The sequence below is a fragment of the Lactuca serriola genome, chromosome 2 (assembly GCF_051521515.1).
Source record: "Lactuca serriola cultivar US96UC23 chromosome 2, Lser_US96UC23_V15, whole genome shotgun sequence".
Lineage (NCBI taxonomy): Eukaryota > Viridiplantae > Streptophyta > Magnoliopsida > Asterales > Asteraceae > Lactuca > Lactuca serriola.
The window spans coordinates 185493847-185508764 of record NC_136409.1 but is presented as its reverse complement, the minus strand read 5'-3'; the positions used below and the strand labels follow the sequence as shown (position 1 = coordinate 185508764).

At 32.0% G+C, this 14918-nt stretch overlaps 1 protein-coding gene across 1 annotated transcript; it reads right to left on the bottom strand.

Annotated features, from left to right (window-relative positions):
* Positions 1 to 5927: 5927 nt before the first annotated feature.
* LOC145087712 (B12D protein) lies at positions 5928 to 8032 on the bottom strand. The gene is made up of 3 exons (XM_079025748.1): positions 7877 to 8032; positions 7621 to 7709; positions 5928 to 6230 (listed from the first exon to the last, which is right to left on the bottom strand). The coding sequence occupies exons 1-3, from the start codon at positions 7913 to 7915 to the stop codon at positions 6083 to 6085; spliced, it is 276 nt and encodes a 91-aa protein (XP_078881874.1). The 5' UTR covers positions 7916 to 8032; the 3' UTR covers positions 5928 to 6082.
* Positions 8033 to 14918: the final 6886 nt, after the last annotated feature.

The window sequence follows — 14918 nt, the reverse complement described above, 5'->3', positions numbered from 1 at the left end:
AATATTTAGGTTTATTTATGTTTCGTGGTTTTAGTTCCTATGTTTCGTATTTTTAATTTCTATGTTGTATTTTTTTAGTGTGTTGTAATTTCCTTTCAAATTAATGAAATTTAAGTTTTATAAAAAGAATTTGTTTAAACTGATTATTTTTTATATAAATTAATTTAAGTTAAAAAAAAATAGCATGACAAAAGTGGCAAGTCACGCCATCTAAATGACAAACTTGTGAAGAAGTGTGGTAAATCCTACGTGGCGCTTATGTGACAACTAAATGGATGTGGCAAAAGTGACACCAATCCTTCTAGCCTAAAAACTAGGGGTAACAATTTATGACACGACACGACAAAAATACACGACACGAAACGAAATTTGGACGCAATTGAAATTTGAATTCGTGTTCGTGTTCGTGTTAACTGTAAAAAACACGATGTCGTGTTGTGTTCGTGTTCAAAATTTGACACGAAATTGACACGGTTTAGTAGTTATTTATCGTGTTTTTCATGTTTGTTGTGTTATATTTAATAAAATATTCATTAAATAAACTAGTTTTTAGTATATGTTATATTTTTCGTGTCGTGTCGTGTTGTCGTTTTTTAATTTGTCCGTTTTCGTATTAGTTAAAAAAACACGACATCGTGTCGTGTCGTGTTCGTGTTATATAAAATTTTGTCGTGTCGTGTCAGACAGAAACACGAAACGATAACACGATTTGTCACCCCTACTAAAAACCAAATTCGTAGGGTCTTTGACTCTTAGTGACCGACAAAATGCTCAAAACTACATTTTTTTAGAATAATTTTGCAGTGTGGTTTGTATGAGTCAGTACAATTCGATGTAGCTATTGGCCAAAACCATATTGCAAACCACAAATGCGTTTATTTCGTTTTCAAAACTGATTAGTAGAGGTATTTTTGCAGTGCGGTTATGCAATTATTTTTACGATGCGGTTTTTTTATTTGTGGTTTGGTTATTAATCGCATGGATTTTGTACGGGTTTTTTTTGTGTGGTTAATTTGTACTGCTTTTAACCACAGTTAAATATTTTAGATTTTTCATAACTCGTTTGGATAATTGAGACTTTTTTAGCAGTTTTAAAAGTTCAAATCATTGTTTGTGATAACTAAAAAAACATAAGGTATAAGATAAATAAAAAAACACACCTATTTAATTTTCTTACAAATAACACATTAGTAATTATTTAAATAAATAATTAAATACTATATATAATAGTTGCGGTTGGGTTTAGTTTCGGTTTTCGGCGTGGTTCGGTTTTTTTTGGTTTATGAAAAACTAAAAACAACACTGCATCTAAAAAATTTAGTTTTTGAAAAACTTAAAACTGCACTATCGGTTTTCGTTGTAGTTTCGATTTATCGGTTTCTATATTTGCAGCTCGGTTTTTACTAAATCTAGTTTGTGAAATGCTCCCATCTTCTGTGAAATTTTTTATATTCGGAAGAATCTGTCCTCAGTGTTGAAAAATCCAACATAAATTCTACTTTTATACTATGAATGTACCAACTAGAATATTGTCTTGAACTATATAACATGGTATAAAATGTTATATAGTTAAATTTTATTAGTTGTAACAAAAAGAACGTTCTCAGAAAAATGAATTTCTTATTGCTACTTTAGAGTAGCCTAATTTGTAACAAAACATCATATCAAAAAAGAGAGTTATGGCTTTTACAAATGTATTGGTACATGGACCACAAAAAGGTAGACAAAGGCAACCAAAGCAAAGCCTCAAGGTTTTCATTGTTGTTTGCATTAAGGGTTTTCAGGTACAATAAATGATGAACCTCAATATATCCGGGAAAATACAAAGTAATGTGTTGTATATTTGACCACAAATATAAACATTGTTGGGTGCTACATTTGGTGTCAATAAAGATAGGTTTGAAAGATAGTTCTATTAAGTTTTTTTTCTCCAACATCTTGATTTTGTACTATGTTATAAAGAGAGTTGATGATGGTGATTTGAAACACCTTATGAATGTTGTCTCTAATACCACAAATGTTGTTATGTATTTGGTTCACGGTGTGGGTGTCATGTATATAGATCTACTATAGTTAATCAATAAGTTGTGGAAACCCGTTTAATGGAAGAAGGTCCTATGTAAATGACATAGTTGAAGAGGGTTCGATGAAAATCTATCGATTATGGTGAGAAACAATCAAGCACACATTTTTTTTTTAATTTTGAACATATTGTAAATGAAAGGGGAATAGGAGGTGGGTGGGATATGGGTCCTTTGACTTTCCATTTAATAAAACATAAAAGAAAATATTAAAAATGATGTAAAAAGTAAATAAAAAAGATAAAATACTCTTTTTAATTTTGGCTGGGACCAAATTTAGGACTAAACTAAACCTGAACGACTAAAATGCGTAATTTTGAAACTCGTTAGATTTGGAATTGGAGTTGGAAAAGGAAAATGACTATGTCGGGAATTTGTATCCAATTACTGAATTACATATCATATATTGGTTGACAGAAAATAGAATTATAATTAAATCTAGATTCTATTTGGTTCACAAGGAAAATAGAATTGGAATCCATATAAAATAACAAAATTATATTTTTGTCAGTTTTGGTTAATTTTATTTTATTTTCTAACTTATATGTAGGGCTGTAAACGAACCAAACAAACACGAACAAGGTCTTGTTCATGTTCGTTCGTTTAAGTTAGTCGAACAACAAATGAACACGAACGGATAAACGAATGAGATTTTCTTGTTCATGTTCGTTTGTTTAACAAATTACTTTTTTCATGTTCATTCGTTTATGTCCGTGAACATGCTAAACGAACATAAACAACAAACATAAACGAACAAAGGTAAAAAAAAACACAATTGAACATATATAAACATAAACAAACATATAATATAGCAATATAATAATAAAAAATTGAATATAAATGAATATAAATAAACTTAAATGAACGAACATAAGCGAACGTAAACGAACATTCACAAACATAAATGAACGAACGAGATCATTGTTCATGTGCGTTTATTTAACTAAACGAACTTCCCGCCGAACAGTTCACAAACGGTTCGCCGAACGTTCAGTTCGTTTACAACCCTACTTATATGTAAAGATACATTATAAAAATTATAAAAATAATAAAATCTCGGCAGTGGCAGTGGTTGCGGTGGTTGAGGCGGTGGTAGTTGTGTTGTGTGACGGTGGTGGTGGTGGTGGCAACGACAGTAATGGTGGTGGTGGTGGTGGCGACGACAGTAGTGGTGGTGGTGGCGGTGGTAGTGGTGTTTGAGTGGTGGTGGTGACGGTATTGGTGACAGCAATGGCGGTGGCGGTGGTGGCAGTGATTGTAGTGGTGGTGGATGATGGTAATGGTGGTGGCGGCGATGGTAGTAGTGGTTGTAACAGTGATGGTGGTGGCGGCGATGGTGGTGTTTGTGGCGGTGGCGATGGACTTGGTGGAGGCGTTGGTAGTGGTGGTGGGTGATGTTAGTAGTGGTGGAGATGGTGGTGGTGGTTGGTGATGGTGATGGTGGTAGCGACAGTGGGTATTGATGGCGGGTGATGGTAGTGGTGATGGTGGCGGTGGTGACGGTGGTAGTGGTGGCGACGGTAGTGATGGTCCTGGTGGTAGTAGGTGGCGGTTGGCAGTCAGTAGCAGTAGTGGTGTGTGTTGGTTTTCTTATAAGTAAGAGGATATTTTTGTAATCTATCATTTTTCTTTATGAAAATGAATGTTTTACATCCAACGTTGGAAGGAATATACTTTCATCCATATGGTGGAAATTTTATTTCATTTTGGAATCATTTTTCCCCCTTTAAGTCCCAAACGCTTGAATTCAAGAGAATTGAAATCATTTTTCTCGAATTTCATTCATTTTCTGTCAACCAAACAAGTCCTAATGGTAAAGAAATCAACAAATCATGGCAATTGGCAACCATTGTTTGCAGTTTTCTTTATTTTCGAACTATGAAATAAAAGAGATATTATTTCTTCGGAAAGAAAGCCATCATTTCAAGTCATACAAGTGGCATGTGTGAGTTTGTTTCGTTGTATAAAACCAATTTTATATAAACACACAAAATATATATTTGGTAGTTTTTCATGTACTTACAAATATATTAATTGTTTGTTTATACTTCATGATTGTATTAATTGCATTATTTTTTTAGTTTTCAGTTAAATCAATCAACATGCATTATCAATTTAAAGCAAGTACATGAAAAAAAAGATAGCAAATTAACATAGATAAGAATGTAATCCCAAACTTAAACTTTAAGTAATTTGATTGAATATACGAAAATTATATAGTTGTAACTTTGTATCCACCATACTCTGATAATATCTTGAGTTTAAAATGGTCATAGTTTGAACTTTGACCAAACCATGTTTGGTCAATATAATGATAACTTTAATATGAACATCTTCGCCATAAATCAAATAATTTAGTTTGGATTAATAAATATTTATCTATATGGAATTTTTTTAACTCGATATTATTATAACCTAAAGAAAAAGAATTAAAAAAATAAAAAAGAGAGAACATGACATTTTTATTCACACTTTGCCGTCTTTAACTTCTATTTATTTTAAAATTTTGGTATCACGGAATTTCTTGATGTCTTAAAGATCATGTAAGTTCAATTTTCGTATTGATATTTCTCAAATATGCTCAAGTTTCAAAACTTTATATGTACGATAATCCTCGAAGTACTTTTAGATTTAGACATAAAAATAAAAACAACTCTTCTAAAGAATATATGGAATGTTCAGATTCTAAGATAACAACAGAAGTGACAATTTCCAAGTAGATGTATTCATACATCAGAAATATGGATAAGATTGAAAAAAAAATAATGGTTTCTACGGTTTGAAAATAGTTTCCACAAAAACAACTGCCAAAATTGATTGGACAAATACAGACAATGTGAGATGTCCCTGGCCACTTGACCATACGCAAATCCTTCATCTTTCCCTTATTCCTCTACCCTAAATCTCTAATCATGTTTTTCCATTGTACTTCTACATGAAATTTTAAAAAGGTTTTTAGGAAGTTGCCATCAACCTTACTCATATGAGTCAGTTGGACCACTCTCAAGCCCTCTGCCCCTTGGACCCCGCAAGAGGGAATAAACCACCTTGACCCACACATTTCGTCGTGTTCATAATCAAACTTGTCTTGTATACAATTATATAGTATGAGCCTCATACCTTTTTTAGCCAACACTTTAACCATTTTGGTACTCATGTTAATTTCAATTGCACACCAAATGGCCATCATCCAAATTACCAACATTTCACCTCTTTCCCAAAACAACCATATGTTATGCTGGCTTGTGTATGATCTTACAATTAACTCGATCCTTTCTAACCCTAACACACATTATAACATTATGGTTTATGCATCGATAGTCATGTGAATTTGAATAGTTGGCTGTTGTTTATAAAGTTTACTTAAAACATTTAACAAAAAGAAAACAGTTTCTCTTGTTTGTTTATTTTGAGTAAAGAAAATAGCACCATTATTGATTTTAACCGCGGCATAACAATTGACTCATAAAAGTTAGAGAAGACCATACACGCTCACCATGACTAGCATAATATAGGCACCATTTTCACCCCTTTTAAGTCATAATTAGATAAATGGCTCAACAAATATGTCTCCACAAAATGTTAAATACATAAAGGTGTTTCCTTTCTAGTTTCTAGATTGAACAAGTCAATCTGAATGAAACAAAATGACCACTCTACCCTTAGGCTTCCACAAAACAAATTTCAAAATATTCATGAAACATAACATGAAAGCAGCTGAAATTTTTTTGTTAAAAAAAAAGGAAAAATAGGTCATATGTTGATATCTTGATACATTAAGCCATGTTTTTTATTGGCTTAATCCACTAGGTCATTCATTCCGAGTTAAGTCAAAAGAAATAGTCATGTTTCAAGCATTTAGACAGAGTTTGTATTATTTAGAGAAAAATAAATCATATCACCAATTCCATTAAGGTTCAAAACATTTTCCCTGATTATAAATCATAACAATGAATCCAAAATCAAAGACTTGCAATGCCACACACAACATTAAGTTTGCTTCATTTTGGATCTGTGAAGAAAGAATTGACAGATGGCATGATCTCAGGAGACTTGTTGCGAACAAACTTCCTCAATCTATGCTCTGCATATTTTTCACCTTCCACAAAGTTATCCAATATACCAGCAGCTCTGTTTTCCTTAGTCACTCTGTATATCCCAATAAAAAAATAATTTATATAACGAATTTATACTCAACATCCATATTTACATATACACATACAACCAAAATTTAAATTCACAAGGTCTAATAAGCAAAATAGAGTCGTGTTAATTCCCTACACAAGTAATATAAATTTTACCTTCCAACCATATTATATTGTGATTATGGATGTGTGTATTAAGTGATTATTACGACTTTAGGCCAGAAATATCAAAATTTAATTCTTTGAAAAAAAACATGATTATAGTTCTCTGGCATGAAGTCGAAATAATCATATTTGAAAAAAAATTAAAATATAAAAGTAGCGGCTATAGAAACTGATTCACCGGATAGTAAACATAAAATTTTCAAAACAATCAAACAAAGTTTACATTTTAAGTGTTTAAACCACTTAAAAGCGTTTGAGGGGCCTAGGTGGAACAAGTGTGAAACTTGGTTACTAAAATGTCAAAAACTCCAAAACAATGGAACAAAATTGTAACTTTGAGTGTTTGAAACTGTTATATAAAGTCTTCTTGACCTATATGGAACAATTATGAACTTGGTTAGTATTTAGTGACATTGTCCCTAATTAAATTATAGAAGTGGTGTATATTTTCAGAATTTGGTTTCAAAGTTTAGACCATCAAAAATAGAATTTTTTGTTTTTGGCACATACTTTGAAACTTTGGCATTCAAGATATGAATTTTAATATTTGAGTGCAACTATAGGCAATATAATTTGGATCCTTGAAGTACCGAATTAAGTGCGTTGTTTAGTAAATAAACTTTCAAGTATATATATAGCGCTTTAACATTAATGTAAGGATCATAACTATTGTTCTGCAATATTAATTTATACAAATAGATACTTTATCCACACTATGTTTCAGAACCACCTTATTTGAATTATTCAAATTTGTGAGCTTCGGATTATGCAATGGTAGATATTTTAGAGCTAATGATAAGTTGTACTGAAAATTACGATGTTATGATTAAATTATGCACAAATAAATTACTAGTATGAAGAGATTCAACTTCAATAATATCAAACCTTTCACTGTAGATATTTCAGCTTGAAAAGGGTGCAAACTTGTTCAAAAATGCTTTAAAATGCGATTATAGTTCATCAGTTGTTCAGTCACGATTAAACAGGTTTCTAGGTTATAATCCCTTAACTATCCATATTTCCTAATCAGATGAAGCTATGATTTGATTTTAGACATGGAAGCAAAAACTAGTAAACAAATCAAACATCATCTACAAACCCTTAAACGACAAAAAAAAAAAAAAAAAAAAAAAAAAAAAAAAAAAAAAAAAACTCACAATTGATTCGCGATTTGTTGATGTTCGTAACTTAGTATATAGATATTTGTGAGGGTAGAGAGAGAAACAAACCTGACTTCAGGGTTGCCGCTAATATTGCGAATCAATTGCATTCCGCAGATTCCGAGAGCGACTGCCATGGCTGCTGCCAGAGGATAAACCTATCAAACCCGTCAGATCTATCAGATCAGATTCACAAGTCATCGTTCACGATGAAATAGCTTATCCCTTGGATCGGCATCATATTCAAAACAAAAAAAAAATACAAAAAAGAAAAAGGAAATCCGAAAAAATAGAGAAGGGTAAAGAAATATTTAATTCTACGAACCTCGGGCCTAACCCAACGCTTGAGCGATGAAGAAGCCATTGTTGACACTCTAGCGGAGGAGAAAAAAGTGCAAAAGATGAGAAAGAGATGGTCACTGCGAATGAAATGGGGGAGAAGAGACGCTGACCTTATTCACACTTTATATAAAAGACGCTACCCTGGCTACCCAATCAAGGCAGGATTCTGTGAATACCCCCTGATGTTTGAAGTGTTGGTAAATTACACCCCTCAACGTAAAATTTAGAAGCCGTTACTGGCCGTCAAAGCTCCAAATAGGTGCACCAACTTGTTCAACTTGGGTCATGGGTGATCATCACTCATCCCGCGGAATATTCCGTTCATGGGCTTGAGATTTGATTTGTTTTTACTTTTTTAGAAGATCGCACAATGTTTAATCCGTTTTAAAAAAATTATTTATACAATCAAGTCACTTCTCAAATAGTGGCCTGAAAATTTTCTCAAAGGTTAATGAAAAATTTTTACTAATTAAATCAAGGACTAATATTGCATAAAAAAATTGCAAGAATGGTCTCTCCGGCATGTCAAAACTAGCAACTTTGATCCAAAATGGATTTGGCTTGCAAGCATGGTCTAATAGTTTCGTTTTGTTGCGAGTTTAGTCCAATTTCCTATGAATTTCTTTATAATGATGGATTTGCCCCTTATTATTTTATTTTTCATTTTTCTTTTATTACAATAATTAAAAAAACAATTAAAAGTAAAACAAAAATAATATATATATATATATATATATATATATATATATATATATATATATCACACACACACACACACAAAGCAGTCGAACCCATATCCATCAACCTTCACCTGCAAATAGAAAGTGATTTCTTCTTGAACACCATCTGTGTCTCTATCACTTTCACACCTCCAACTCAAACACCATCAATTTTCTTCTTGATTCAAACCTACAAATCGAGAGTTTTCTTCTTGCTTTAGACTTGCAGATGTAGAATCAAACAAAAGCCCATCACCACACGTTTATCGTTTTTCTCTATCCCCTGTTATGTTCATGATGTTTTCCAAAACATTCCACATCGAACTCTTTCTACACAATTCATACATCTTAATCTTGTAAGACTTGACATTTGGAACAATATCTCTATTTGGAATTTGATTGAACAAGTCTTGATTTAACATTGTGTTTAGAACAAAAGGCAAGAAGAAGAACAGCCAAGGAGGCCACCGGAGCAGCCCCCTCGCTGTAACAGTCGCCCAACAGTGAATATGAAGAGTAAACCCACAGAGGGTTGTCGATCTCGACGGACCCCCTTGCACCTCATCGCGATTTCCCTGCCTCACCGGAACTCACGTCGATCTGCCTTTCATTGAATCACAAAACAGCCACCCCAAAATCAATACAAGAAACATAGCAGGCAGTTGCAATTCAAATTGTTTCAAGAAAAAAACGAACACTAGCCAGCCCTATAACACCCAAACTGAACATCAGAAATCTAGGAGGTGAAGTAAGAAATTCATTTTAGTTTAAGAAACTTTGGGGAAGTGGAATTGCACCTGCTTCTTTTAATAATCATACTATTTTTGATGATGTTGGCCCCCTAACAATGGAATCGTCCACCACCACCACCAGTTTACCCTCCAAAAACGTTCTTATTGGTGAAAGCTTCAATTTCACCCCAAAATCACGAATCCTTTGAGAGGGTTCATTGAATGTCCGACTATCGCCGCCACCACGCCGAAATCTGGGACTACAATCACCACGTCACAATCGACCAGCAACTTTGTGGCCATGATTTCCCCAAATTGACGGCGGGATTCATAGACGGAATTCCCGAACACGGCAGAGTTGGGTAGAAAGAAATATATGTGTTCGAAGATACATGATTTGGGTTCTGGGTGTTTCATTAAACATAGGGATCGGATGATGCCTTTATCGATGATTAAAAATTCACCTAAGTTCACTTCTTTTTCGTATTTAGCTTTGATGGTTTGTCCACAAATTTAAAGGAAGACGGGATGGAATTGCTTGGTGTATTTTGGAGAGAGAGAGAGAGAGAGATTTTTGTAATAAAAAATGAAAAGGGGAAAATACCAAGAGCAAATCTGTCATTATAAAAAGTTTTAAAATTTTTCGACTAAACTCGCAACAAAACGAAACTATTGGACCATTCTTGCAAGCCAAACCCATTTTGAACCAAAGTTGCTAGTTTTGACATACCACAGGGACCATTCTTGCAATTTTTTCTTTTTCTTATTATTGTTATGGTTACAATTTTCGCGCAAAATTATCACACTACTCCACCTAACATGTTTCATAGTTAACTTTGTTACTTTTTTTGCAAAATCAGTCCTAAAATTGGGTTTAAAATTCAAATTTGGTCCTTATAGTTTGCAAAAAATTTACAACACATGATTTTTTAACTTTATTTTTTTTCATACTTTATTTATTTCGGTTATATATATATATATATATATATATATATATATATATATATATATATATATATATATACACACACACACACACACACACTTTATTTATTTTTGTTTTTTTATTTACTCTAATATATTCATACATTTTACACTTTTTGTATTTTTTAAAGTTTTTTTTTTCATATTTCTTTTTCGTATTATATTTTAAATTTTTCTTTGTATTTTTTTGTGTTTTTTCGTATTTGTTTTCGTTATATATATATATATATATATATATATATATATATATATATATATATATATATATATATATATATATATATAACGAAAATAAATAAAGTATACAAAAAAATAAAAAATAAAAAATAAAGTTAAAAAACCATGTGGTGTAATTTTTTTGCAAACTATAGGGACCAAATTTGAACTTTAAACCAAATTTTTGGGTTGATTTTGCAAAAACGTTAACAAAGTTAACCATGAAACTTGTTAAATGGGCTAGAGTGATAATTCTGCGAGAAAATTGTGGCCATAGCAATAATAAAAAAAAATGTTAGGGTATTTTCCAATTACGTGTTAAATACTTAGGACTTTTATGATATTAACCATTAAATCAATAAAAACTAGTGAAGTTTGCATAAATTGAGATGCTAAAGAATAAATATGGGTCCAATATTCAGCCTAAAAATGAAAAATAAAAAAAAAAAGAAATAAAATAAGATTCTCCAGTGACAGTTTGTAATTATGGTTATTTTGGGTACTAGCTAAAATTATTGGTGATTTTGGTGTTATTAGCATATTTTATATAATTATTATTACTATTAAGACATGTTGAGTTTAGTTTACTATTCGAGAATAGAGGTGCAATGTGCACACTCAGAGTGATGAATATGGATTCGGAAATACAAGTGTAGCACCTAATGTCAGGTATTTTCATTTCAGCCTTTAATATTTTAAATTGTTGCAAATAAGGCCCTTACGCTGGGCGTACAAGGTTTGGACCTTCTTATGACCCGCTTCCATTCCTCTAGGCCCTAAAATCGAAACCCTATCCCTTAAGAGTGAAACTTGAAGCTTTTGGAGTGATTTTAAGTGTTCTTGGTAGAGAAGAAAGATCATTCAAGAAGTGGTGGTGTATTCAAGCTCTTGGATCCAAAATCTACATCCCTTTGTTCATATTTTGAAGGTATAAAGTTCATACCTTGGAGCTTGTTTTGCTAGATCTTATTTAATCTTAGATTTATGTTCATTTTGTCCCATAACTTTGATCTTTGTGAGTATGGAATACTCAAGAGCATATGAGTTGTCCTTTCGTACATTTTATGGTGCATAGTGTCATAAAAATGCAAGTTTGATCATTTCTTTTCCTCTATGCATGATTTATGGGGTTTTTGGTGATGTTAGAAGTTAGCGTTTTGGGATTTAGCTCTCTTTAGCCATGCAAAGCCATAAAGTCAGAGACTTTATGGATTAGGATACCTTTTAGAGTCAGATATAAGGATTAGGTAAAGTGACTTAATGATTTAAACCTTAAGAATTAAGTTTTGAGATAAGTCGTGTATGTTGAGCGTAATTCTGGTTACGCCTGACATAGCCAGTGTGAATTTGTTCCCTTCCTGCCTTGCGCTCTACGCCCAGAATAGAGCTGAGTACGCAACGAGTAACAGCTAGAGAGCTGACCTTCGACTTTCGTTGACTTTTTGACCAATTGTGCCTTGGATGGATATGTGACTTGGAAGGGGCAAAATGGTTTTTTTCTCTAACATGGATTAGAATTGGTTGGTACTAGTGGAGTAAGGAAAATTGCCTTTATTATTAATTAGGGCTAATTGGTGTAGTTAATAGGTAGAGTCTAGTTCCGGCAGTTCGGGTGTGAGTTCTATCAGTCATCTATGTATGTGCAAGGTGAGTCTCCTCACCATACTTACCTGTGTGGTAGAATATATATGTTGACCAACTGGGTCTATTTGTTGTTACTGTGATATGTGTGTTATTTTATATACTGCGACTTTGTGTAGTTATATAATTAACTCTAATTTAAATTATAAAATAATGACCGGTTTATTTGGGACAATGACAATAGACATAAATATTTGATGATATAGTTTTAAGAATCTCAACAATAAAGTTGTTTTTAATAAACTTGATGAAAATTATGTAATTAATGTGATCATGAAAATATAACTCAATTTTGGTGAATTTTGGGACAAGAATCTAAAACTTTTTTCGAGTGAAAATTTTCAATGTGATTATGAAATAATGTAACTAATGTGATTCATTTAGGACAAGAACTTAAGAACTGTTTTCCCACTTAAATAGATTACTTCCTAGTTTTTATCTTGCTCTAGGTTTAAAAATTAATTTGCACAAAAGCAAAGTTTATGATGTTGATGTTAATAACTTGGGAATTGATAGATTTGCTAGCATTTTAAAATGCTACCCTACCTCTTTTCCTTTCATTTATCTCGGCCTACTAGTGGGGGCCAATATGAAACTTGTGAAGCATTAGAGTATGGTGGTTGACAAATTTAATGTTAGGGTGCTAGGCTTTCAAAGTGAAAAGCAAAGTCTTTATCTTTTAGGGGTTGTCTCACTCTTGTGAAGTTCGTTCTTAATAGCCTCCCTCTTTACTATTTCTCCTTGTTCCCTACTCCTAGAAAGGCTATTAGTCTTCTTGATAGTATTAGAAGGATGTTCTTATGGGGTGGTGACGATGTTTAAAAAAAATTGGGTTGCTTGGAATGTGGTTAATGTACATTAATCTTTCAACATTCCTTAATTTTCGCAAAGGGAAAGTTCCTTAATAATTCTCATTAATGTTTACTCATTAAAACATATTTTCAATTAAATATCCATTAAACCCCTAAATGGAAATTTTAACACCTTAAAGGTTAAAATGTATAACCCTAAATCGCGGACGTTACAAATACCTTCATCAGCCCCATCAAAAATAATCAAGGTAGAAGGCATACAATATTCCAAAGTTATAATAACAAAAAGATTTTATTAATATTATTTTTTTTTGTGTTTTCTTCTTCACAAGTGCCTTAGACATCGTATATGTATACATTTTATGGTGTTTGATTGAAAATTTTACAATATGCGCATATGCACATTTACATGCACATGTATACAATCCAAAAAAGAACATTTTTTTTTTAATTTTTTAAGATTCGTTTAAACACTAGCATATGTAAATGCTTGTGGTGCTTTTTTTGAGATAATATTAGAAGAAAAGTTTTAAGGTTCTCAGTCATATTCGAGTTCTCATTTAAACTTGACATATGTATGTACACACCATAAAGTCGGTTCAACTATCTCTACTTAATAATCACTGCTATATGTTCAAATCAAGTGAAGCACACAATCCTAAGGCCGCATATAACCTCAACATACAACCTCTAAATATATTATGATCATGCAATAATAAACTCAAGGAACGACTCGAAGATATAATACTATATGGTTGTCAGGATTTCTTACTCTATATCACATCTTACTTGTAAACTCATAGACAAAAACTTCATACTAGTGATACTTGTCTTCCATAAAAACCCCTTGACGCTTTAGTAGCAACCTCCATCACTCGCAAATATCATCTTATGGTGGTAACCATCGCCCTTTCATACTCTAGATTCGCTAACCCACATTAAATACAATTCAACAACTCATATGGACATATATCTAACCCGTCCATAAATATTATGTACAATACTCGATCATCAACCTCAAATAATAGTCAAAAGTCATATCCTCATAAGCTTACAATCATCATATACTTGTTCTTCAATACATCACATTATCAAGTGCCCCATTTCCCAACCACAGTGTTTTGGGTTTGGCCATTTAACCTTATTCAAAGAGTATCTGATCATTGTTCGAAATTGAAGAATTTTATGGAAATGTAGATAATAAAGATTCAAAATATTTGAAAAAAATCGAATTTTACAAATTTGAGAAGTGAAAAGCCATTCTATGAGAATGTTGACCGATTTTACATTATAGTTGTAGCATTGCATAATGCAAAAAAGTGCTATCACAATCTACCATGAGTCATCCAACATAATGTCACAATCAGCTCTAGCTCTGATTAACATAATATATTGAATATTTATTATTATTATTACATTTTTATATTTACAAAACATTATTTATTTCAATTTTTTTTCAAATGGCTAAACCTTCTTAGTCAACTTATTCTTATAAACAGAAATATTATTTTCAGTAGTGTAGTTTCATATCATATTTGAAGACATTAGTTATTGACAAGATTCAAAAATAACAAAAACTTCTGATGGGCCATGATCAAATTGTCCTTTTAAATGTAAAACAACTTTACAGATTTATAATTCTTAAGATAACTTAAAATAAAATATGTTGTGATTTTAAAATATTTTATTAATAACAATAAGAGTAATCCAAAGTTTTGACCCCTATGATAGTATGATATACAGTTTTTTTTTTGTGATGTTTGGTCTAAGACTCGGATGATTACTTTCTTTTTTTTAAGAAAAAAAAGGTGAGTAGTGAGATTTAGATCAAAATCAAAATAAAACCTTACAATAAGAGCCAAAACCTGCAGTGTGTCTGGCATTTGTGAGGTGAATGAAATCTAATTCCAATGTATGCTGGT

Excerpts from the sequence above, each read along its gene's own strand:
- LOC145087712 (XM_079025748.1), bottom strand. The coding sequence starts at position 7,915 with ATGGCTTCTTCATCGCTCAAGCGTTGGGTTAGGCCCGAG. Across the intron at positions 7,710-7,876 it reads AGCGTTGGGTTAGGCCCGAG|GTTTATCCTCTGGCAGCAGC; the intron begins GTTCGTAGAATT and ends CGGGTTTGATAG. Across the intron at positions 6,231-7,620 it reads AGCGGCAACCCTGAAGTCAG|AGTGACTAAGGAAAACAGAG; the intron begins GTTTGTTTCTCT and ends TGGGATATACAG.